This window comes from Diabrotica undecimpunctata, chromosome 10, assembly GCF_040954645.1.
Source record: "Diabrotica undecimpunctata isolate CICGRU chromosome 10, icDiaUnde3, whole genome shotgun sequence".
In the NCBI taxonomy this organism is placed as follows: domain Eukaryota; kingdom Metazoa; phylum Arthropoda; class Insecta; order Coleoptera; family Chrysomelidae; genus Diabrotica; species Diabrotica undecimpunctata.
In genome coordinates this window covers 32,791,060-32,816,995 of record NC_092812.1, presented here as the reverse complement: position 1 = coordinate 32,816,995, position 25,936 = coordinate 32,791,060, and the positions used below count along the sequence as shown (strand labels likewise).

The window sequence follows — 25,936 nt, the reverse complement described above, 5'->3', positions numbered from 1 at the left end:
ACTTATATTCTGAAGAAATTTTTCAAAACACGCTCAATAATATCAAAGCGGGAGTTACCGTTAACGGAAAATTAATTAACAACTTACGATATGCAGACAAAACTGTGATCATAGCAACGAGTATAGAAGATCTACAACATCTTATTGAAAGCTTATGTATGAATAGTGCTGAGATGGGAATGTCAGTTACAGAAATCAATGTTCAATAAAATTTGTATCAACTCGACGCTAAAAATTGGATATCTACATAATTTTTAAGAGGCTGTTAGGGTAATAAAGCCACTATATTTGTAAACTCTCCATAACAAAAAGAATTGTCAAATATGAGACCCAATCAAATTTTATTTTGCAGAATTACCTACCTAAAACCAATTTTTGATAAATAAATGTACAACAAATATATCGTTCCTATATGTAATATAAACAACAGAAACTATTGTAATTATGGTTTAATTTCTCTATAAAACCTACAAATTATCTCATATACCTCCTGCTCTGGGACCGCATGTGGACAGTAACTAAGGGACGTTGACATCATGATATATCTTCGGGTTTCGGACAACTTCGATGCAGACAGGCTGGTTATTAGCTGAAAGCTGAAATTTTCACACTTATTCAGATTATCAGATTTCAGAAAGCAATATACTGTGTTTCAGATACGAGGACAAGTTAAAGAACCCTATTTATTGTATAAAACCGGTTGGTGTGCTGCCGATATTTTTATTTTCATATACAAACATATTAAAAATGGACTTAGAAGTTCATGATGAATGTATTAACAAAAAGCTAAAAACAGAAAAAATTGAATTAGACGAGAATCTTGAAAAAACATTTAAAAAACCAGATAGATGTAATTTATGCAAACAGTTTTGTGACTCTGTTTACTTCTACAGCGGCCATCCTAATAATTCAAATGAAGAATTTATAGCTTTAACTGATCCCAAGCTTTCTTTATTTACAGGCAATGAGGAAATATATAATGAAGAAGATGCTCCCACACATCAGGTAAGGTGTATTTGCTTTTCTATATTACTTTTAAAAGGTATTGAGAAATATATAAACTATGAATTTATATCTACCACTTACAACTCACAGAAGCATGATTTTTCCAACTCATGTATTATATGAATGTATAATAAATATAGGTTTTTTCTTTAACTTAGCATATTATCCTAGAACTTTTGTAAATTACATTTTATATCATTTTACAAAATTTCTCGAAGAGGAAGAATGTCACAATAAACAATACAGTGTTGCGTAATTTTCAATAACTCAAGAAATTTACTCGTAATCCTGCTTTCGATTATTATCACAGCAAGTGTTACGTGTTAGATATTTTAATAATAGAAGTTGAATATTGTCAGAATTGTTAACTATATTTTTGTTTTCGGCGTTGATTGCTATACTCCAACAGCGTTCAGTTAAAAAATAGGTTTAACAAATAGGCTGTTCAAGTTTTGAGTTTTCGAAAAATACCGCTGCCGTCTAGTGTGCACATTTTCGAATTTAAGTGATTCTTGTATCCTTATTATATTTACAGTAATTTACTGTGTGTAGTAATTTTGTTTTTTACATGTTAAACAGTTAATCTGGCTGATTAACACTTAAATCTGGGCCAAATGCGCGAAATTGTTACTCTTACTAATTATTCTCTTGCTATTCTCGCTAATTATTTTCTTCGTTCGAAATGTACTAAAACAATAAAAGAGAGAACTCTACTTTTATGATCAAGGACATTTGTTTTTATTTGATTTCGCTTACATACTTCAAATTTTTGCTAGACAAAATATTGAAACTCGAATTATACAGGGTGAGGCAGATAAACGGCCAATTAGAAATATCTCGAGAACTAAAGGTAAATGAATCTTGAAAATTGGAATGAGGGAGGTTTAAAGAGTGACCTATTTAATAAAAATATTTACAAACCTAAAAGTTATAGCGAAAAATAAAATTTTAAATTTCCACTTTAACACCCTGTATCTTTCTTAATATCAACATTTTATTAAAGCAAGTTGGCTTAAATCGTAATATTTTAAAGTGCAGAACCTACGGTTTCTGTTTGTACAATTACTTAAGGACCACCCTGTATATGCTACTTCTGGTTATACCGGAAGTTGCTTATAACTTCGTTTTTTTAATTGTATATTTTTTAATTTTAGAAATATTCACGTTATTCTGAATATTTTTTGTTAATACTTCTATATACCTATTGTGAACCATTTTTGAGTAATAAATCGTTTTTATATGAAAATTACACTTTTCTACCATGTAAAGTTCAATATCCTCTAATGTAATTGGAATAAAAGTTTAAATTCTCTAGGAACTTATTAGTAACATACAGCATTATCGTTTACAGTGTAAAGTTGCCTTTTTCATGATACATTGTGCTGTCAAAATTGGCATAAAACTGGCATCTTTTCGCCTAATTCCTTTTTTTCAAATGGGCCACCCTGTTTGTGATTCATTATTTTAAAATAATATGTTTCTCACTATCGATCTGTTTTAGTATTCCCTATACCTATCTCTCGTATCAGTTATTGTTAATGTTTAATAGTAACCTTGTTGTATGCCATAATAATAGGGCTAACGAAGCTTAGTTTCAACAAGATAGAGCACCGGCTCATAATATTCAAGGAGTCGGTACATTGCGTGATGAAATATTATTAGCGAGTCAATAAAGATCCGTTTCTGTGGTCACCAAGATCTTGTTGTCATCGTTAGATTACTATATTTGGGGATATATTAGAAATAAGGTGGTTTTGAACCTGTCACTGCTGAGGAAGCTATAATAAATACAATCCTTTAAGTTCTTAACGAAATAGATGAAGAATCAATATCAAGAGCTACTAATGAAAGTCTGATTAATAGAGTTATTTTTTTTATTTAAAGAGTTATTAATAGGGATATTTAAGTTAATAAATAGTAAAAAATGTGTCGTTTCTCAACAAGAAAATCAAAATAGTATCGGTTCACAACATTGTAGTAATTTAATAACTTCTTCTTAACTCCAATACCTCTACACCAAAGCAGCTACTTAGAGGTCCTCAAAAAGTACTATGTAAACAACATGAGTATTGACTCTATCCGTCTTTTTTTTATATTTTTAGCTCACTAACTTTACTGTTTATGACAAAAATGGCCACTTATGCCATTTTGATTCTGGATTGATTGAAAAAAATGTTTCGCTGTATTTTTCTGGATACATTAAACCCGTTTACGATGAGAATCCAAACGCAGATAATGGAATTCCTGCCCATGATCTTGGACCAATTGATGAATGGTGGATGGCAGGCATGGATGACGGTAATTACTCTTAATGCTTTATTTGTTAATATTTTATCTCGATAATTTCAGTGGAAGGAAATATTAGGGTTGGATTTACCACTCAGTTTGCTCAGTATTATTTAATGGAGCCATCTGCTCAATACCAACCGATATTTAATAAAATTAAGGAGAAAGTCCGGCTATCCAAGTATGTAATAGAATTTCTCAGCGATCATCATTGGGAAAATCCCAAGTATGAAGACTTGGTAGAAAACATAGAAGGAAGTGGAGAATATACAGATGTAGAGGACACATTACTACAACACGCACAGTTTATTTGTGATCAGGTATGAATCTTTTAAGTAAACAATATTGTCGCAAAGTTAAAAACATTTATTTAAACAAGTATTAAATCCATTTTTTATTTTTAGGTACTAAGCTTTGATGAAAATATCACCGAAGATGAAAAACCCCTAATAGCACTGCCATGTATGAGAGCTCTAGTATCAATGGCAGGTGTGTCATTCAAAAGCATAAAAAAGATTAAACCTGTCAATAAGGTAAGTACCTTATAGTTTATATATGAGTCTCGTCGTACGTAGTAGGACGAAGAAGTAGTATGTAGAAGGTACTTGCTTCTTAAAGGAGATGCGTGTTTTAATCCTGAAAAAACTGAACGTCCAGTTTATAATTTCTATAATCAGCAGTCATTTTAATAACAAAAAATTTGCCGTCAATTTTTGATGATTTCATTATAAGCTCGTCAACGTCATTAATAGTATAATATCGTTCTTCTTGCTTTAATTTTCTTCTGATGATGCCAAAATCTCTGTCATTTGGCATAAAAGAGTGGGCCCTAAGAGGAAAGGTTAGTTTGACTTCATTACATTTTTTTATCTCACACAAGTACATCATCATGCGAAAACAGATAAAGGTTATTTTCACCACTGCCAATTTTGTTTTTTATGTACCAATCTAACATAGTACAAACTTCGTTTGAGCCTTTACTCCCTTCGCCTTCATGATAGATAAAAATTGTACATTCCCGTGTCCCGAGATTATGCACACCAACGACGTTTACAGTGAGCTGTCTAAGGTAATAGGTATCTTAGACAGGAATACATTTTCTTCAGTGATGCATAGAACTTTTTGGATTTACGCTTGTGTACTGTTAGCTCAGCGACAGCTATTCGCTTTGCATTCTCATTCAAAACAGGACTTTTTATTTTTAAATTTAGTTCCTCACATGTAATACATGCATCTTTAACTGGTTGGGCAAAGCCAATAGAAGGGTAGTTTTCCTTGAAGTATGTCCAAAAATACTTGTAGGAGAGCCTTTTCTCAGTTCCTAATGTTAAAATAAGGAAACTATGTTCTTTTTTAATGAACATGTTGTACATGATTTTTAAATTCATATTAGCTGAAAAATACTTCCTTTCCTTTCCTGTATAGTGATGTACTTTGGTGGGGAATGATTCTACATGGACCCTTAATTTAGACAGTACGGACCCAGGTATTGCATTTCCTTTTTTTTTACTAAAGACACAGAAGTGTACTTACATTAAAATCTGGTAAGTAAGACCAATTATCAATTTGTTTCTAACTTAAATTACTAATGAAATCTTAAAATTAGGTGTCTACTCACTAGTATCTTTCCTATTATTTCTAATAACTAGCATTAAGTTTAGCATGCATACTCGCACAACACTTTACTCTGCTTTTCACTCACTCATTATACCAGTTCAAAAGGCTTTGTTCTTTTGAGCCTTCTCTCTAGGTTCGTATTGTCGAGGAGCTGGATAGCCTCGACGTTTACATGATGATGGAGTCGTTGTTCGTGGCTCCCTGCAAATTTCTTGATTATCTGATTGACGTCTTCCATCTTGAGGTCCCGGTGAAGATCGTTGTTCCTAACCTACCAAGGCGCATCTACGATGTTCCTCAGCACTTTATTCTGGAATATCTGGATTACTTTGATGTTACTAGGCTTGGAACAGCCCCAGAGTTGGCAGCCATAGGTCCATACTGGTCTCAGTATTTGTTTATAGATTAGGAGTTTATTATTTATGGATAGAGAGGAATGTCTTCCCATTAACCAATACATTTTCTTGTAGCGGATGCCTAGTTCTTCTCTTTTCTTCTTCACGTGAGCTTTCGAGCGAAGTTTCGCATCAAGAGTGATCCTCAAGTACTTTGCTGATGTTGCAATAGGCACTTGGACATCATTTATTCTAATTGGAATATTATTAATTCTCTTATTGGTAAAATTTATATGGACTGATTTATTCTCATTCAGCTTAATTTTCCATTTTTTGGTCCATTGATGGATTTTATTTATTGAATTTTGTAGTTTTTCTGTAGCTTCTTCGACGGTGTCACTTACCGCTAAGACAGCATTGTCATCTGCGAAGGTAGCTATGGTGTCGTCTTCTAGTTCAGGTATATCACACGTGTATATTAGGTATAGGACTGGGCCCAATACACTCCCTTGTGGAACACTTGCTTCAATATCCTTGAGATCAGTGTATGCATCTTCTTGTTTAACTCTAAAATGTCTGTTCGCTAGATATGATTGTAATATATTTGAATATTGTTTAGGCATGAATGATTTAAGTTTATGTATCAAACCCTTATGCCAGACTTTATCAAACGCCTGTGCCACATCTAGGAAGGTTGCAGAACAGACTTTTCTTTTCTCTAATGATCTTTCAATTATAGCAGTTATTCTATGCAACTGGTCAATTGTCGATTGCATTTCCTGAAACGTTTTTTCCTCTGTTGTCAGTTGGTGTTTCATTTAGTTGCAATAGATGGGACAAACGGTAACACTGCTTTACAGTGTATCCATAGGTTTTCATAAATCCATTTTTACATACTTTTGTACGTTTTCCATTATGTACTACATAATAAATCACACTGAAAGCCTTGGGTTTCGCGGTTGACGAACTAGACCTGGGTCTTTCCCCTGCAATCTGACTAATTTCCATAACAGATTGGATGTAAATGTCCTGTTCCGTTTTGGTTGTCATGTTATGTAGTTTGGCGGATATTTCAATCATATCTTTTTCAGTGAAAACTCCAAAGCAATTGGATTTGCAACTGAAACAACAAAAGGCTTTATTGTAACAGCAATTCAGTGAAAAAGATATTTGAGATAAGTAAATGACTTTGAGGTTAGGTTTTAGTAGCCTAATATTACTTCGAAATACATACAAGATTAAATTATCAGTAAAATGGTATTTAAACAAAAATTTACAAATTAACAACAATGAATAAAACAATATTTTCCTGCAAAAATTTGTGCCTGGTTTTTTGGTTGGTACAGTTTTGCCAACCCAGTTTACGTGTTCTTGTCCAGCCACTTTAGACTTCTTTATTATGTTCCTTTTATATTTGTCATCATTCGTAAAACCTTTTCTTTTCTTGTTTACATGCTATTCCTCATCTGAACCACTCATTCTAATCTAGTTATTAACCACAGTAAAGATGACAACAAACAAAGCACAATATTGTCTGACTAAACTCAGCTGTGAGGATAGTTCGAATATTTGCCGCGCAGTTCTAGCGCCGCAACTGTTTACCGCAGAAACCGAACTTGTCCTGGACTAGTTTCCTTTCCTGCAGTAAATAGAATATTGAAAGCGCTGCCATGCCAATACTAATATGCGGACCTGTTTCCTTTTTGTAGTAAACGTTGCGTTTTGCTACTGGAAACAATTGTAATAAAATACACAAAATTCGTATATATTGGACATGATGCCTTTCTGCAGTTAGCGATTCATATTAATACATATCATGCTTGCGATAATATGCTGATTATTTCCTCTTTGGTAGTTCCATTTACTTACAGTAAGAATCCTAGACAGTTAAATTTTTTTATTGCTTTTGATTTCCTTCACGATGATGAGGAAATCAAAGCATTCTATGAAGACTTATTCTGATGTGTGTAGAAAAAACTGATATTCCCATAATTTTGCATTTCCTTTTTCATTTTAGAACTTGTTCCAGCAGGAACAGAGTCAGACATGTGACTTTTTGTGATCTTGAATTGATTTCGAGTGTGTATTGACAATTCCAAATCGTCGAAAAGTTTCAAACCGAGAAAACCATTAAATATGATTAACATACGTATTTACATCAACTTTTTTTAAATTTAGATCAAAAAAGAAAAAAATACCAACATGAGTAAAGCTGTAACAACCAAACTAGTCCACGATATTTTTGAGTATTTCTTTCCCGACCAAATCGATGCTAAAATTGTGGAAAAAGGTCCCAAAAAGAAGCGATGTGGTATTTGTGAAGCATGTCAATCGCCTGATTGTGGAGAGTGTAACCATTGCAGGGATATGGTCAAGTTCGGGGGTCCAGGAAAGTTGAAACAAGCATGTAAACGAAGAAGGTAAGACATGTTTGCTGGTGTTTTCGTTACAAATATTTTTATTGTGCATACGCGGACTCAACGCTCCTGTAGAAAGTTTTGAAACTAGGACATCAAGATGTAGTTTACATCATTATAAATATTCATTATGATTCCAAATAACTTTGTTTAGGTGTATGCATATGGAGGTAATGTATGCAGAAGTATCAGACAATGAGGATGAAAAAGACGTTATGTGTGAGTTTAAACATAAAAAAACTAAACATTTGTCTACCAAAATTATACATACTGTAAAATGGAACGATGAAATTGAAGAAAAATATAAAGGGGACACTTGTTACTCGTCAGCTACTGTAGGTAAGCCCAAATTTTATAATATGTTAAATGTGTTTTTTTATTTAAAGAGACAAAATCGCATCCACCCAAAGGTTATTAGCGACATTCCTGTAACATTTGTAATAATACTAAATTTAACATTTGTAACAATCAGTCATTGTAACAATTAATTACAATTTGTGAACAATTGAACATTTGTAACAATTAATTAAGTTAAATTTTGTGTAACATATTTATACATTTTAAGTAACCTAATAAATTGTCCGGAATTTTTGTTGAGGAGTGCTTTCAGGTTATTTGGCAAATTTTAAAACTGCCTTTGATTTACATATTTAGGACAGTCTATCAAGAAGTGCTTTATACTGTCTACTGTATTGCATGTTTCGCATTTTGGAGGTTCACTATTTGAGAAGAGATAGGCGTGAGTATACCTACAGTGTCCAAGTCGTAACGTGTAATAATAGTTTGGCATCTTCTACTTCTGGCTGTGGACTTCCATGAAAAAATGTCACTTTTGATGGTTCTGAATTTCGAACTAGAGTCATTCCACTCCCGATTCCACGCACTTAACACCTTATTTTTGAAACAAACTTTTAGATCGCCTGTGACACTCCGACACTCTGTTTCTGATGCATCACTGGTGATAGCGTTACGCGTACTAGTATCTGCTTCTTCATTCCCTTCTATGCCTATATGAGATGGTATCCACAGGAAGTGGATTCTTCTGAACTTTTCTTGAGCTTTCATTAATTCGGCCTTAATAATTTTCTCAATGGGGTTTTAGGGTATACATTTTGCATAGCTTTGACTGCGCTGAGAGAGTCAGAAAGCACTAGACACCAATTAGATGTTGGAGCATAGCAAGGCGATGGAAAAATCCATCAATATTCCACTGAAGTAGAGACTTGAATTTTAATGTTGACTTAATTGAAATGTGTCACTTTCCGCGTCCGATACCTCACTGCCAAGATAATTATGGATTTTTTTCCTTATGGACGTGAATTTACGTTTTATGGATCTTTCCTTTGAATGGGGGTAAACTTGACTGATCATATGGAACAAAGCTAATAGGTCTGTGGTATATTCTTGAATTGTGGTTATAGGATCTGTTGATCCCGTGATATTCATTAGGAGCATGTTAAGTTGATCAAAGTTTCGAGGGAAAGGTAGAGGGTGATTTTCTATGAAGTTTTTAGCAGGGTCAAGTAAGAGAGAAAATAACTATTCAGAAATACTTGCTGAACTAATTTTAGCTTTTTTAGATTTTGCTTGGACTTTAGGTGGTGGAAAAATGTTACATTCTTTTGAAGATGGATCTGCTTCAGGTGAAATAATTTCATCAAAGTTACGTTTTGCTTGATTAATTATGAGACTGTCCTTATTTGATACATCTACTTTGTTTGGTATCTCCGGGATATTAGAAATAGACATTTGTTCACACTGAGAAGGGTTTGTGTCATTGGGTGCTTGCAAGGATATATTTGTTGCGCTGGATACCGATGCTTCATTGTTTTGGTTTGGGTTTAGTTGAGTTAGTGGTAAAAAGAGTAAATGAATCTGGTAGTGTTAAACCGTGAGGACTGATATAGATTTGTCTTCGAAAACTAAGGATGTGATTGTACTCAGGCACAGAAGCACTAATTTTGAGGAATGTCATGGGGGAGACAGTAGATAAGGAAGCGGGGTCCTGAATCACTTTGGTAACCTGTCCATCAGGGTCTCCGATGCGAAGGTATCGATGCCATGATTTGACCTTGGGGGTGTACAAGAAGTACAAGAAGTGATCGACAATGACCAGAGGGTTGTAAGAACTGGTCGCTTATCGCTTGATCTCTTCTTCTTCTCTCCCGAAGAAGTGATCGACAATGACCAGAGGGTCGTAAGAACTAGTCGCTTATCTCTAGATCTCTTCTTCTCAGCCGAAGAATTGTCACCTACGTTACCTGTATGTTTTTACACTTGTCTCTTCTTTGTCTTACCTGTCCTGAAGAAGTAAAAGAATCGGTCGACAATGACCAGAGGGGGTGTCTTTGAGTGGAACGGACCACCTTGTATGTCGAGTGCAAAACTCATCGCTTATCGCTTCATCTCCTCTTCTTTTCGTTAAATTTGTACAGGGTGATCGAAAAAATAAATTTTGTATTGAGACTTGGAAATATTTTAGGTGTTGTTGCGTCAAAATTTTTTTTGTGTACGATGCTTAGATATATCTGTATAGCCTGCCTAGCCTAGCCTGCCTAGTCTTATCTTTACTTTTGAAACTTGTAGGAAAAGGAAAAATAACTATGTATCACATAAATGCTTTATTGTGTATATATATTTTAATGATATATGTGGGTAGATGTAAATAAAACAATATTGGATTGATACTATAAATTTTATTTGTTTTGAAACAAGTTATTTATTTTAAATAAATGTATCCAGCAAAATTTTGTCAGTAATCAAGATGTGTCTTGAGGTGTACATGCTAGACGAGTTTTATTCAAGGCTCTCAACTTTTAACAATTGGAAGGGGAATAAATCTGAAATAGAGTTAGCTGCTTGTGGATTTTACTTTCTCCAAGTGGAAGATATAGTAAAGTGTTTCAAGTGTGGCGTAGAGATTTACAAATGGGAATCAAATGACAATATAATTGAAGATCACAAAAAATTTAGTCCTAATTGTACTTTTTTGGAAAGAGTGTATCCTATTTTTCTTAAAATCAACAACAACAACAACAACAACGATAACAAAGAAAATTTGAGTGAGAAGAATATCTGTACATCTGTGAAACATAACATTTTATCCTTTGAATATGCCTGTACCTGTGCAAAATAAATGTCCAAAGTGTAGGGGTGACACTGAAGAACGAAATGACCTGTGTATAAATTATGAATTGGAAGAGGTGTACAAGGAAGAGAGTGGTGCCAAAAATATACCTAGTAGAATGTATGTAAAGAGACAGAGACCGCAAAAATAATGTAATCGCATGATAAAAAATTAGAATAATAAAATAGCTGTAAATATAACATAAAGCTCATTTTTATTTTGCCCTTTGAATATGCCTGTACCTGTGACATATAAATGTACAAAGTGTGGTGGTGAAACTGAGATTCCAAATACACTTTGTGTAAATTGTTACTTAAAAAGTATATTTAGACAATTTGGTGGTGACAAAAATAACCCAAGTCATCTATTTATCCAAAAATAAGTATGCCTGTACCAGTAAAGTATAAATGTCCAAAGTGTGGTGGGGAGACTGAAATATCTAATAGGAATTGTATAAACTGTGACTACATAGAATATTTGAGATCCAGATCTGGTGCTAAAAATATACCAAGTAGTATGTTTGGTGAAATGTGAGGTCAGTTGTCTGAAGAAGAGGAAAAATATATAAAGACTTATATTTAGAATAACTATGTATTAATTTGTAAATCGTCTACGAGTACGCTACCAATATGTTAAACGCTGTCATTAATAAATTACCTTTTGAAATGCACATCCCTGGAGGTTATAGGTTTTGTGGACCCGGCACCAAATTACAGAAACGACTAGCACGAGGAGATAGGGGAATAAATGGATTAGACGAGGCGTGTCGTGAACATGATATTGCATATTCTCAAAATAAAGATCTATCCGAACGACATAAGGCTGATAAGATTCTAGGTGAAAAAGCTCTTGAACAGTTTCGATCGAAAAATACAGCATTTTCAGAAAAGTTGGCAGCACTTGGTGTAGCTGGTGCAATGAAAGCAAAAGTGAAATTAGGTATGGGTCTAGGTTCTACTAAATATAAAGCTGTAACAAAAAGTTGTAGTAAAGAATTGAACAAAGCTAAAAATAATTTAGAAAAACTAACTGAAAATATAGACCATTGTACTTTATTACTCCAAGGATTAACTATTTCCAAATCAAGTAAACGCAAACAAAATGTAAAAAAAAATAAACAAAAAATACAACAAAAGCTTTTAAATCATAAAAGAGCAAAACAATTAGAAAATAATATGGATGTGGACATTACAGATGATTTTGTTGATGATGATGATGACCTTCTTTCCAAAAGAAGAGAAAAACGAAAAATAATTGATGACAATGTAGTTGGTGTCAAAAAAGCAAAAATCAACTTAAATTACTTATTAAACAATACCCAAAAAAGAAAACGAGACATAAACAATGAAGATGAGGATGATGATGATCCAGTTAAGAAAAAAGTTAAGATATAATAAGTAAATTGTATTAAATTAAAAAATATAAAAAAATATTTAGATACTATATATATATACGCACATATACTAATAACTAATTCAGTCTGATCTGTATCGTTGTTAATAAGCTGTGTGTTAACAGTTCAACAGCGAAAAAGTAAAACAGTGAAATGGGAGTTAAGAGTTGTGTTGTTGAATTCCATAGTAAGCAAAGAGACAATGCCAGGACAAGACTCTTCACGAGAGAATTTAGTAGGTATCGGCAAAGAGATGAGGGTGTTCAAGCACAACAACTAGGGAGGCTTAACCATTTAGAACCCCATAGAGATGCCGATTACCCATTGGGAAGGAGACCGCTACCATTTCCAATCGAAGGAATCAACAACATTAGAAGACAGTAATTTTAAAATTTTTTTATGTAATTAATAATAATTAATATATGCTACATTTTCTATTGTCGTTTTTTTAATGAGATAAAAGACTTGTTGTTGTGTGTATTATGGGTAGTTGGTTGGAAACAGTCAAGATGGTTGGTAATAAGAAAAAGACAAGAAACACCACTAAAAGAAGGGTCACATCCTCCTCCTCATCTTCTAAAAGAAAAATTTCAAAGCAAAAGTCATTTAGTTTATTGAGAGTAATTCGAGACATTAGAAAGAAACTATTGGAAAGCAAACCAAGAACGTTAAGGGAAGCTATTCAACAAGCATTACGAATTGTGAAATCTTACAAGAACATTAAAAAACCACGTGGTCGAGTAATCCAAGTTCCAAAAACTGGGGGTATATTACCTCTAATACCGATATTTGCTGGGTTGAGCGCATTGGGCACTATTGCTGGGGGTACATCAGCTATCGTTAAAACTATTAACGACGCAAAAGCAGCTAAAGAAGATTTACTCGAAAAACAACGTCATAATCGTAAAATGGAAGCACTGGCAATTGGAAAAGGTTTATACTTGAAACCATATAAAAGTGGAATGGGTATTTTTTTATGAATAAGAAAATGGATCAAATAAAAATTCCAAAACATGCTTTGACAAATGTAGATTTACAAAAATATGCAAAATTAATGAAAATCCCCCACTTCAGAGCTGTATTTATGAGAAATGGGTTTCCGAAAAAAATTTGGCAATATGAGAGTGGAATTATTAATTTAGACAATAAAGACGGACCTGGAACTCATTGGACAGCTTACAAGAAGAATAAATCCAAAGTCGTATATTTTGATAGTTTTGGTAATCTGAGACCACCGTTGGAAGCTATATCATACTTTAATTCAAATGGTTATTGTCAAATTGTTTATAATCATAAAATTTATCAAACTTATAACACTGTAAATTGTGGACAATTGTGTTTAGATTTTTTAAATAAATACCCTTTTTAAAAGAATATTCTTTTATTTACTCTATGATTATCGTTTGAACATGTCGTACACTTTTGTGTTATCTGGAAGAGAATCGGTGTTATCAACAAAAATTTACCCACCAATTATTTTAAACGAAAATGAACAGTATGTACTAGGTTTAATAGATTTCATGTCATACAATACAATTCCAAATGTAGACCAAACAAACAACAAGTTTTATATAGATGGTTACGATATAACGATTCCACATGGTTCTTATGAAGTCGAAGATCTTTCAAATTATTTAACTGAAAAAATAACTGAATTAGAATTAAAAGTAGATCAAACACCAGATAAAGATGATACAGAAATTAATAAAGGAAAGAGTCAAGAAAAAAATAATACAATTGGTAAAGGTGTGCCTAGAAAAAATCATAATATAGATCAACCTACAAGTTTGATATTGAGAATTAATAACAATACACTTAAATGTGAAATAAAAAGCAACAAAGTAATCCATTTTGAAAAACCAAATACCATTGCTCCCTTATTGGGATTTACACCAAAACGGCTCTCACCTTTAAAGACTCATGTAGCTGAGAATCCTGTGCATATCACAAAGGTTAATTCTATTTGTGTGGAATGTAATCTAATCACTAATTCATACGTCAATGAAAACCAAGGTCATATCATCCACATGTTTTATCCAAATGTCTTACCGGGTTACAAAATTGTGGAAATTCCAAAAAAGGTAATTTATTTACCTGTCACAAATAGATATATTGATGAAATTTTCATTAAAATAGTTGACCAGGACGGTAATCTTGTTAATTTCACACGAGAAGTTATTACGTTAAGACTACATTTAAAAAAAGTATAAATAATGGTTTTAATTTACAACTGTAGCAAATTTAATCCAGGTGTGGACAGTGTATATAATATTAAGAGTGTTGATAAAAACATTAGTGACAAGCAGACTCTTAAACCGTTGACAACTGAAAACAAAGTCTTTTTAACCTCACTAGGATTTAAAATAAAACACAACAACGACGACAGTGACAGGGAAAAAGAAAAGAAATACTTGGTGTAGACTAAAGTTTTTTATTAATACTAGAATACTTGGGATTTTCTTGAGGTGTACTTGTAAGAAGAGGGAATATGAGTTTTAACATTTTAAATATTGGAGATCGTGTATTGGTTGACAATTCAGTTGTGAGTCGAGAAATGCACAGTCATTTACCCTATGCCAATGCAACTTTTAATCATTGTGATGAAATAAGAATACCAATTCAGACTCAAGATATATACACCCTACCTTCTGAGAGTTATCTGTATATTGAAGGACGTTTAACGAATGATGGGAAAGAAAGCAATACTTTGCGCTTTATTAATAATGGTTTGATGCATTTATTTGATGAAATACGATATGAAATTGGAGGCTGTGTAATAGATAGAGTGAGAAATTTAGGTATAACAACGACAATGAAAAACTATGCTTCGTTCACACAAACTGAATCTAATCGATACAACTGTATAGGTTGGAGTATTAGTGACACACCAACAGTTGCTGATAAAGCAGGAAATTTTAATGTTTGTATTCCACTCAAACTTGTACTTGGATTTTTTGAAGATTTTACAAAAATTCTTATTAACATACGCCAAGAACTCGTATTGATAAGAAGTTCAACTGATTTAAATGCAGTAATGTCTACAGTAGAAACTGAACTGAAACCAAAAGTGGAAATATTTAAATTAATATGGAAAATGCCTCATATTCAAGTGTCCGATTCAGAAAAGTTACGTTTATATAAATTTATTGAAAATGGGTCCAGTTTGGAGCTTGCATATAGAAGCTGGGAATATCATGAAATTCCTCTACTGCCTCAGACAATGAAATTTAAATGGAATGTAAAAACTACCAGTCTATTGGAGAGACCACGATTTGTTTTGTTTGCATTACAAACTGCCAAAAAGAATGCAATAAAAGAAGAGAACAGCTATTTTGATCACTGTAATCTTACAAACTTAAAGCTATTTCTAAATTCTGAAATGTACCCGTATGACAATTTGAACTTGAACTTTAGTAAAAGACATTATGCCCTTGCATATGAAATGTATGCACAATTTCAACCGTCGTACTATTACAAATCCATAGGAGATCCATGCCTTACTATGTTACAATTCTGTGCTGTTGCTCCGATATTTGTTATTGATTGCAGCAGACAAAATGAATCAATTAAATCAGGAAGTGTCGATATGAGAATAGAAATAGAAACTAATAAGAATATACCAGCTAACACAACTGCTTATTGTATAATTATACATGACCGTATTGTTAAATATAATCCTCTAACCAATGTAGTTCAAATGTTTTAACTGTAGTTCATCTAATGAAGCAAATCTGTACTTTGGGTTTTTAAGTATAAATAAAAAGTTAAAAAAAAAGTTTACTCTTATTTAACACCCTGTACACAATAAATATTTTCATAACCTTGTTGACATAAGTGTCTAATTGGGGGCTAGACTAGTACCAAATCTGAAAGCTGTTCAAGACCTGTTCAAGACCTGTTCAAGACCTGTTCAAAGCTGTTCAAGACCTGTTCAAGACCTGTTCGAGACCTGTTCAAAGCTGTTCAAAGCTGTTCAAGACCTGTTCAAGACCTGTTCAAGACCTGTTCAAAGCTGTTCAAGACCTGTTCGAGACCTGATCAGGACCTGTTCAAGACCTGTTCAAGACCTGTTCAAGACCTGTTCAAAGCTGTTCAAGACCTGTTCAAGACCTGTTCGAGACCTGTTCAAGACCTGTTCGAGACCTGATCAGGACCTGTTCAAGACCTGTTCAAGACCTGTTCGAGACCTGATCAGGACCTGTTCAAGACCTGTTCAAAGCTGATCAGGACCTGTTCGGGACCTGATCCAGAGCTGTTCAGAAGTTAAGCGAATACCTACATTTTACGATGAATAAAGATTTGAAAAGACAACTTATAACTAAACGGAGAAACATCCAAAGTAAATTAAGACAATTAAAACAAGGACAAATAATCCAAGAAGATTTATTTAATCCAATTACAAAACACTTGAAAAATATCGAGAACAAGTTAAATAGTTCACAAAATTCCAGTCCAGAAAATGAAACAAAAAACGATGAACCTTTAAGGTACATTAAAAACGATGATGACGATAATGAAACTACTGACTTTGAAACAAGTGAAATCAAACAATCGATATTGGACAACATTGAAGTGGATGATATAAAAGAACAGATTAAAAATGATAAACACTCTGAAAATCGATTTGAAGATATTGCTAACCAGGCGCGTGTAGACTACTGGGATCAATATGATCCATTGCCTAGGAAATATATTACAAATATGCACGCTGATGTTCTAAACAAAGAATTTGATCATAAATATGGAATTCGATTTGATGAAACATCTGAAAAGCTACTGATTGGGAATTCTGAAATAGATTTAGATGGTGCTGATATTCTTTTAAAAAAGAAAAGGTACAGGGGAACACCAGGTTTATATGAGCTTTTGTTTAAGAAATATCCAGCTAGTTTTACAGATGAAGATGAGAATAACTATAAAAAGATAGTTGTAGCGACGAATGCTCACAGAAGGCATTACAGATCAAGTAAACAGATAGATGGTAGTAGATTAGAAAAATATAAAAAAATAATTGCACCAATAACAGAAGGTAAAGGATTGGTTATGGAAGTAAACAACAATAAAATCGATTACGTCCACTGGGATGATCCAAATGAACTTGTAGAGCGATTACGTTTATTACTATCTTCACAGCTAGCTGGCCATACAGGACAAATGAAATAAATTCAATTATTGAAGAACTAAAAGAGGCAAACATTATAGAATAAATATCATGTCTGTTAAAAGAGATATCGTTAATGAGTTACACAAACCTGCAAGAATTAACTTTAAAAGACGAAGAATTATTATAAAATCTCTTAATGATTTGTTCCAAGCCGACTTGATTGATATCCAAAAATATTCAAATACAAACAGAAATTTCAAATATATTTTGGTTGTAATAAATTGTTTTTCAAAATTTTTATGGGCTTTACCACTAAAAAATAAATCAGGTGTTGAAGTAGCCAAATGTATGGAGTATGTGTTTAAACAGCAAAAACCAAATAATCTTCAAACAGATATGGGAACTGAATTTTTTAATCCACATATGAAAAAATTGATGAAAAAATATAATATTAATCATTACAATGTATACAGTGAGAAAAAGGCTGCGATTGCTGAGCGAGTTATTCGCACGATTAAATCAATGATTTGGAAACAGTTTAGTTTAAACGGTACCTACAAATGGATTAATATTTTACAACAAGTTGTTAATGAATACAACAATAAAGTTCACAGAACAATAGGAATGAAACCAGTGGATGTTAAGAAGAAGCATGAAAAACTATTGTTAAACACTGTATACAATCACATTAAAATTGTCGATTTGGAAAGTCAAAAATTTCATATTGGTGATCATGTACGCATTTCAAAACATCGAGGAGTTTTTGACAAAAAATACAATCCAAATTGGTCTAATGAAATTTTCACTGTTTATAAAATAAAACTGGGAAACCCTATTACATATTATTTAAAAGACTATAAAGGTGAAGAAATTCTTGGGGGATTTTATAAGGACCAGTTACAAAAAGTTAAACATAAAGACAGTTATTTAGTTGAAAAGGTATTAAAGAGAAAGAAAAATAAAATTTTTGTCAAGTGGTTAGGTTTTGATAGTTCTCACAACTCATGGATAGATAAAAGTGACGCAATATAATAAAGAGGGGATAGAAAAATATGTAAAAGACGTTCCACTTGCAAGATTTTGTTTGTTGTTAGAGAATATCGAGAGAGTGAAAACATGTTCATTGTGGATATCCAAGGTTTCTCTTTTCCTGGGGAAGATGTATTTCTTTGTAGGGAAATTGCTATTTTAGATCCTACTACTGAAAACATTATACACAGAATGGTTGTTTTACCAGTAACAGAAGCAATGATAAATAAGTCATATATAAAATGTATCGAACAACAATGTGTTCAAAACCATGGTTTAAATTGGCAATCTTGGCATTTTTGTGATACTCATCTAAAATATGAAGAAATTTCAAAATTTTTACACGACAACGTATTAGACGAAACAATATTGGTAAGAAATCATGAAACAAAAAAATATTTGGAAAAATTCATGGAAAATCGCATTGATTGTGTAGAAGATGAACCTAATATACTTTCCGATGAGACTATGAATCATATTTTTAAATCACATCCATGTTTTCAACATAACAATGAAAATTTACAATGTGCTCTAAACAATGTATTTAATATTCATTATTGGTATAAATATTGTAGAAAGTGTTGACAATAAAAAAATAAAAATTAAAAATAGTCTTTTATTAATAGATACACACAAGACATTTATTTTTAAATTGATACCAGACATGAAGCTTGTAAAACAAAAGACTACGCTTGATGTGGAGAATAATTTATTGGAACCAATTGAGAATAAGTTTAAAAAGCATGGAGTTTTGTTCCCTTCAACTATTCGATGTCTTATAGTTGGCCCTTCAAATTGTGGTAAGACCAATGTGATGATAAGTCTATTGGAACATGCTAATGGATTAAAATTTGAAAATGTGTATATTTACTCAAAATCATTAATGCAACCAAAGTACAAATATTTAGAAACTTTGCTAGAACCAATTAAAGGAATAGGATATTATACTTACAGTGGAAGTACGGATATAATGCACCCATCTGAAGCGAAGCCCAATTCAATTTTTATCTTTGATGATGTTGCTTGTGACAACCAAGATGTTATTCGAGAATACTTTAGCATGTCTCGACATTCTCAGGTGGATCCATTTTATTTGAGTCAGAGTTATGCAAAAATACCTAAACACCTTATAAGAGACAATGCAAATATTTTAATTGTATTCAAACAAGACGATTTAAACCTAAAACACATTTACAATGACCACGTCGGAACAGATATGACTTTTGAAGATTTAAAAAAAATATGTTCGATATGCTGGAAAGAGAATTATGGATTCTTATCAATTTTTAAAGACAGTGAAATAAAGAATGGTCGATATAGAAAAAAAATTGATCAATATTTTTTATTAGAATAAAAGTTGTAAGTAATAAATAAATAAAAAGATATTATTAAAAAGTATTTTATTATAATCTATAAAAATATATACACAGATATACATACAAAAATATTTTCCTCTCGCTCAATCTTCATTCCAATACCAACACATATCTGAAATAAAATATATACTAGTTACCTTTTTTCTAGTGGGAAGCAGAAAGCACTTACTTGTTTATTATGTCCTTTGACTTAGAAAATGATCTATATTCAGATCATTCTCATCACATTCTTCTTCTATATGTACTATTGTACTTGGAGGAACCGTTCTTTGCTTCTTGCTTGATGTTGAGGCAAGAGCCTCATCCGGTGTCTCTTGTATGTATAGTGGTCTCTTCAACCCAAGTTGCTTTTGGACTTGTTGATGTCGCTCAAACTCTTCCAATTCATCGTCCAACAAGTTAAATCTGTATCTTTTTACGACATTCTCTAAAATTTGGAATTCTTGCTCTGTCTTTACTTTGGTCCTCATATACCGAACCGGAAGATTCCCAAATTTCTTTTTAAGACTTTTGCTATTGGGTGTATAGCTGAGACTCACAAATATTTTACTTCCCTTAAGAGACACCTCTTTGACACCATATCTAAAATTTAACGAAATTAAACAATCATAAATAAAAATGTTATTAAAATACGATCATTAGAATAAAAAATACATAGATAGAATATAGAAAAAAGAAATTAGATAAATTAGTAAAATATCAAGAGGTAAAACAAAATAAAATTATGTATAAAATTATTTTAGATAAACAATAAAATCAAATGCAAATATGGTGAAATAAACAAGGAAAAAAGTGTATAAATAATAAACTCAATACTTACACAAACAATTCCTTTATAATAAGGAAAGCCGTTTCAATAGGAAAATGAACCGGATCTTCAGTTAAAATTACCAACTGACAGGGTACTGTTGCCATTCTTGATGTTGTTTGTTCACTGCTTGCTACTTACAATTGGATTAGTCTTAAACGACTGTCTGTATTTATAACAAGAAACTGAGAAAAAAAACAATTTAACATTAAACTGACTTTGTAATTTTAAAACATTGCAAATAACTTATTTACATCAGAGTTAACCCTTTTGACCCATAAAAATGCAGTCACGTTGAACAACATCTTATTTGCGTCAGATTTAATCTTTTGACCCATAAAAATGCAGTCACATTGAATAACAACTTATCTGCATCAGATTTGATCTTTCTGACCTCTAAAAATACAATCACGTTTAATAACAACTAGTTTGCAGAATTATTGATAAATTTAAACTTTTTGATCCTAAAATATAATCACGTTGAATAACAAGTTACAGAAATACGTCAATTGATTTTTTTTTACTGGATAAGTATAAATTGGAGAGCATCCTAATATTTGGGTTTTATTTGTGCATTCGAAAGTTACCAAGTTAAGTTGAACCAGTTACTAGTGAAAAAAAAAAAAATGAGTCAGCAAGTAGTCGATGAACTTTCCAACCAGATTGTAGAGAAGATGGAATCGGTAAGTAGATTAATTAAGAGAAAATCTGATTTACGAAACGTAATAAGATATTTGAAAAAACAAATTTTTATTTTGAATAAATGTTTAAAGAATAGGGTTTCTTGTGTTAAAAATTTTCACTGTATAGAAGCAAATTTAACTATTCTTAAAACATATCTTGAAAACTTTAAGAACAGACTAAATGCTAGAAAAACTCTTAGAAGGTGTTTATTGTGGCAGGATGTGGAATCTTGTTTTAATAGTAGAATAAAAACAGGGCTAATAGTCAATTTAAAATATAAAGAACCCAAAATATTTTTGGAAAAAGCTTTTAGGAGTTTTTCAATTCAAATTAGAAAAAGTTTGTTGTCGTGTCTTTTAAAAGTTAATTTGATTTTATATGGTGTTTTTATCAAACCACAAAATGGTGAAACCTCTATTAAACATTTTTCAACCAAAAATGTAACAATTGACCAAAATACAGACCTCAAGGATTGGTATAAAATTAATTGTATTAATGTGATTTTAAAAAAATTTGAGGAATTTCAAGAAAGAGATAGTGGTTGGGCACTATCACAGATTCTACATTTAAAAGTTAATATAAATAGGTATAATCCAATACTGAGTGGTATTTCCACCTATGTTAAATTACCTAAATATATAAGCAATACAAAGAGTGTAATTAACATTAAAAATTCTGATCCTTATTGTTTTCTCTGGTCAATTGTTGCAGCGTTACATCCTGCTAAAATCAATGTTACACGAACCTCATCTTATCCTCATTTTAGTAAGATATTAAAGTATCATAATATCAGTTTTCCCATTGACATAAAAGATATCCCTAAATTTGAAAATTTAAATAAACTTTCAATAAATGTTTTTACAACAAAAGGAACAGGAAAGGAAATTTTACCTTTGCTATTAAGTAAGACTAGTTTTTCTCCTCGTATTAATTTACTTTTAATTCATTCTCAAGATAATAGTACAAATAATAATAGTAGTGATGAGGATGATGGTCCTTTGTGTAGAAAAGATCTATTTCATTTTGCTTATATTAAAAATTTTTCAAGATTAGTAAATCAACAAGTTAAAAATGTTAGAAACAAAAAATGGTTTTGTGAAAGATGTTTTAATCATTTTAGTAATGATGCACTCTTACAAAATCATTTAGAGGACTGTATTAATTCAAATTCAGTTAAGATGGTTTTACCAACAGAAAAGAATAATATTATGAAATTTAAAAATTTTAAACATAAAGAACTTGTTCCTTTTGTTATTTATGCTGATCTAGAAAGTATTCTTATAAAATGCATTGACAATAACAATGATCCTAATATAAAAACTTATTTGTCTCAAAAGCATGAAGCTTTTAGTATAGCTTATTATTTTAAATCTTCTTATAATGATTCCTTATCATACTATAAATCATTTACCGGTCACGACTGTCTTGTGTGGTTTGTAAGAGAACTTGAAAAGATAGCAAAGAGAATAACTAGAGAAAATTTATTGCAAAAATTCAACAAGTTAGGTCCATTAACTGATAAAGAAAGACATGATTTTAATTTGAGTTTTGTTTGTCATATTTGCACTAAACCTATAGTCGATCCATTGGATAAAGTTAGAGATCATTGTCATATTACAGGAAAATTTCGAGGAGCTGCTCATAGATCTTGTAATGCTAATTATCGAAATACACATACAATTCCGATTGCATTTCATAATCTCTCTGGCTATGACGCACATTTTTTAATTAAAAGCCTTAATAATAACGTTAAAGGTAATATATCACTACTTCCTCTAAACAAAGAGAGGTATATATCATTTACCAAATACATTCAAAATACAAATATTAATTTTAGGTTTATAGATTCGTTTCGATTTATGTCTGATTCATTAGATAAACTTTCCTGTAATCTAGATGATGATCAAAAACAAATAACGAGAAGGTACTTTGAAGATGATTTTAAATTTAATTTAGTTAAACGAAAAGGTGTTTTCCCATATGAATACCTCGATAATTGGGAAAAGTTGCAAGACACTTGCTTGCCACCTATTGATAGTTTCTTTAGTAAAATTAATAATGAAGGAATAACTCATGAGGATTATCAACACGCATGCACTGTTTGGAACACGTTTGAGATAAAAAACTTGCAAGAGTACGCGGAATTATATTTAAAAACTGACGTATTACTTTTAAGTGATATTTTTGAAAACTTTAGACTGATGTGTTTAAAAACATACGGTTTAGATAGTTTGCATTATTTTACTTTACCAGGGTTAGCATTTGATGCCATGTTAAAAGTAACAAATGTAGAATTAGAGCTTTTAACAGATATCGAAATGGTTTTGTTCTTTGAAAAAGCAAAACGAGGAGGAGTGTCACAATGTAGTAACAGATATGCAGAAGCGAACAATAAGTACATGGGTGATAAATATAATCCTGGTAAAGAGACCTCTTATACAATGTACTTTGATGTGAACAATCTATATGGTTCAGCTATGAGTTATTTCCTTCCTTATGGAGGATTTGAATGGATACCCTTAAATGATATTTACAATTACAATATATTAAATTGTCCCAATGATAGTGAATACGGATACATGCTGGAAGTGGACCTTGAGTATCCAAAAGAACTTTTTAATTCACACAAAGATTTGCCATTGTGTCCAGAACACATAACTCCACCAACTTCTAATTCTACCATTAAAAAACTCTTAACGACATTGTATGATAAAAAGAAGTATGTTATTCATTATATGTATTTAAAACAAGTTATTAGCTTGGGACTGAAGCTTGCTAAGATTCATCGATGCCTAAAATTTAAACAATCACCTTGGTTAAAGAAATATATTGACTTAAACATTGAATTGAGAAAGGAGAGCAAAAATGAATTTGAAAAAAATTTATTCAAACTTTTTATAAACGCTCCGTATGGCAAAAGTATAGAGAATGTACGTAAATATAAGGATATAAAAATTGTAAACAAACTGGGTGGTACATACGGTGCTAACTATTACATTTCCCAACCGAATTTTCATAGTTGTACCATATTTGATGAAAATATGGTAATAATTGAAATGCAAAAACAGAAAATTAATTTTAACAAACCTATTTACATTGGGATGTGTATTTTAGATATTTCGAAAACAATTTTGTATGACTTCCATTATAATTATATTAAAAAAAAATTTCAAGATAAAGCCAAGTTATTATACACGGACACAGATAGTTTAATATATCAGTTTTTTGTTGATGATATATATGCTCATATTAAAGAGGATATTCATAAGTTTGACACATCAGAGTACACTGAAAATAATGTCTATAACATTCCCTTAAGGAATAAAAAAGTATTGGGCTTGATGAAAGATGAAAACAAAGGTCAAATTATGACACATTTTATAGGATTGCGCTCAAAAATGTACACGATAAAAACTTTAAATCAGGATCAAGAAATTAAAAAAGCAAAAGGAATTAAGAAATCAGCTTTAAAGGAACTAACTTATGAAGATTATTATAAAAGTTTATTTAAAAAAACAATTGTAGAGGTTTCCCAAAATTCTATTGTCTCCAAAAAACATGACGTCTATACAATAACTCAAAGAAAAGTTGCACTTAGTCCATATGATGATAAAAGAATGGTTAATTTTTTAAGCACTGACACTTTACCATGGGGTTTCAATGATAAATAATTCTTAAATACGTTTGATAGTAAAAAAGTTCCTTATTCTTTATTTATTATTTTGGTAATAAATAAAAGTTTGTTTTTTAAATTATCTTTCTATTTTTGTACATCAGGTTTTCTTTAACCGATTAATCTACAAATTAAAATGGGTCCTCTATGGTGTGGTAAGTTATTTCACATATAACTTAAAAAATATATCGGTAATTAAAGCTGTTTTTTTTTCTTTAGAAAAGTAAATTGTCATGGGAAAAAGTTTTTACCGACCAAAAAAGATTTATAAAATTACAATCGAATACAAGAAGAAAAATAATACCATACACCCAACCTACTACTTCTATCATCAAAATGTATGGAACGTTATGGTGTGAAAACTGTAAAAAATTCTTTTGTTTTTGTCAAACTTCTTTAGAGATGCATGGAGCCATATTACCTGACTTGTATTGTTTCGAAACCATGCCTAAATCATAACACACAAAGGTAGTAGTATTTGTAAAACAAATATTTCTTAATTAATTATTTTTATGTTTCAGCCTTTAGACCATGTAATTCCAAAGAACCGCGAATCCCTCCAGAAGATCAGGGATGGAATCGTATCCAATGAAGTGGCCAGGTACAAGGACCGGTACAATTCCCAAATATTACGGGGTCATTCTTCACATCATGATAACTTGGTGAGAGCGAGTTACATGGATTCTGTGACGAGGGACTATTATCGACAGGTTAAGAAAAATATACATTATAACAGTAGAGTGTATATTTTTAATCAGATAAATAACATGTTTCAAAACAAATAAAATTTATAGTATCAATCCAATATTGTTTTATTTACATCTACCCACATATATCATTAAAATATATATATATATATATATATATATATATATATATATACACAGTTTTTTTTTCTTTAGAAAAGTAAATTGTCATGGGAAAAAGTTTTTACCGACCAAAAAAGATTTATAAAATTACAATCGAATACAAGAAGAAAAATAATACCATACACCCAACCTACTACTTCTATCATCAAAATGTATGGAACGTTATGGTGTGAAAACTGTAAAAAATTCTTTTGTTTTTGTCAAACTTCTTTA

The 25,936-nt window shown here is 31.5% G+C and overlaps 1 protein-coding gene across 1 annotated transcript in view; it reads left to right on the top strand.

The window, feature by feature from the left end:
- Nucleotides 1-677: 677 nt before the first annotated feature.
- The window catches only part of LOC140452289 (DNA (cytosine-5)-methyltransferase PliMCI-like), a 46,630-nt gene continuing 21,371 nt past the window's right edge, over nucleotides 678-25,936 (top strand). The window contains exons 1-6 of the mRNA XM_072546457.1: nucleotides 678-1,005; nucleotides 3,108-3,303; nucleotides 3,355-3,611; nucleotides 3,696-3,824; nucleotides 7,422-7,663; nucleotides 7,815-7,999. Coding sequence (XP_072402558.1) covers nucleotides 748-1,005; nucleotides 3,108-3,303; nucleotides 3,355-3,611; nucleotides 3,696-3,824; nucleotides 7,422-7,663; nucleotides 7,815-7,999 — 1,267 coding nt within the window. The 5' untranslated portion in view covers nucleotides 678-747. The remainder of the gene's footprint in view (nucleotides 1,006-3,107; nucleotides 3,304-3,354; nucleotides 3,612-3,695; nucleotides 3,825-7,421; nucleotides 7,664-7,814; nucleotides 8,000-25,936) is intronic.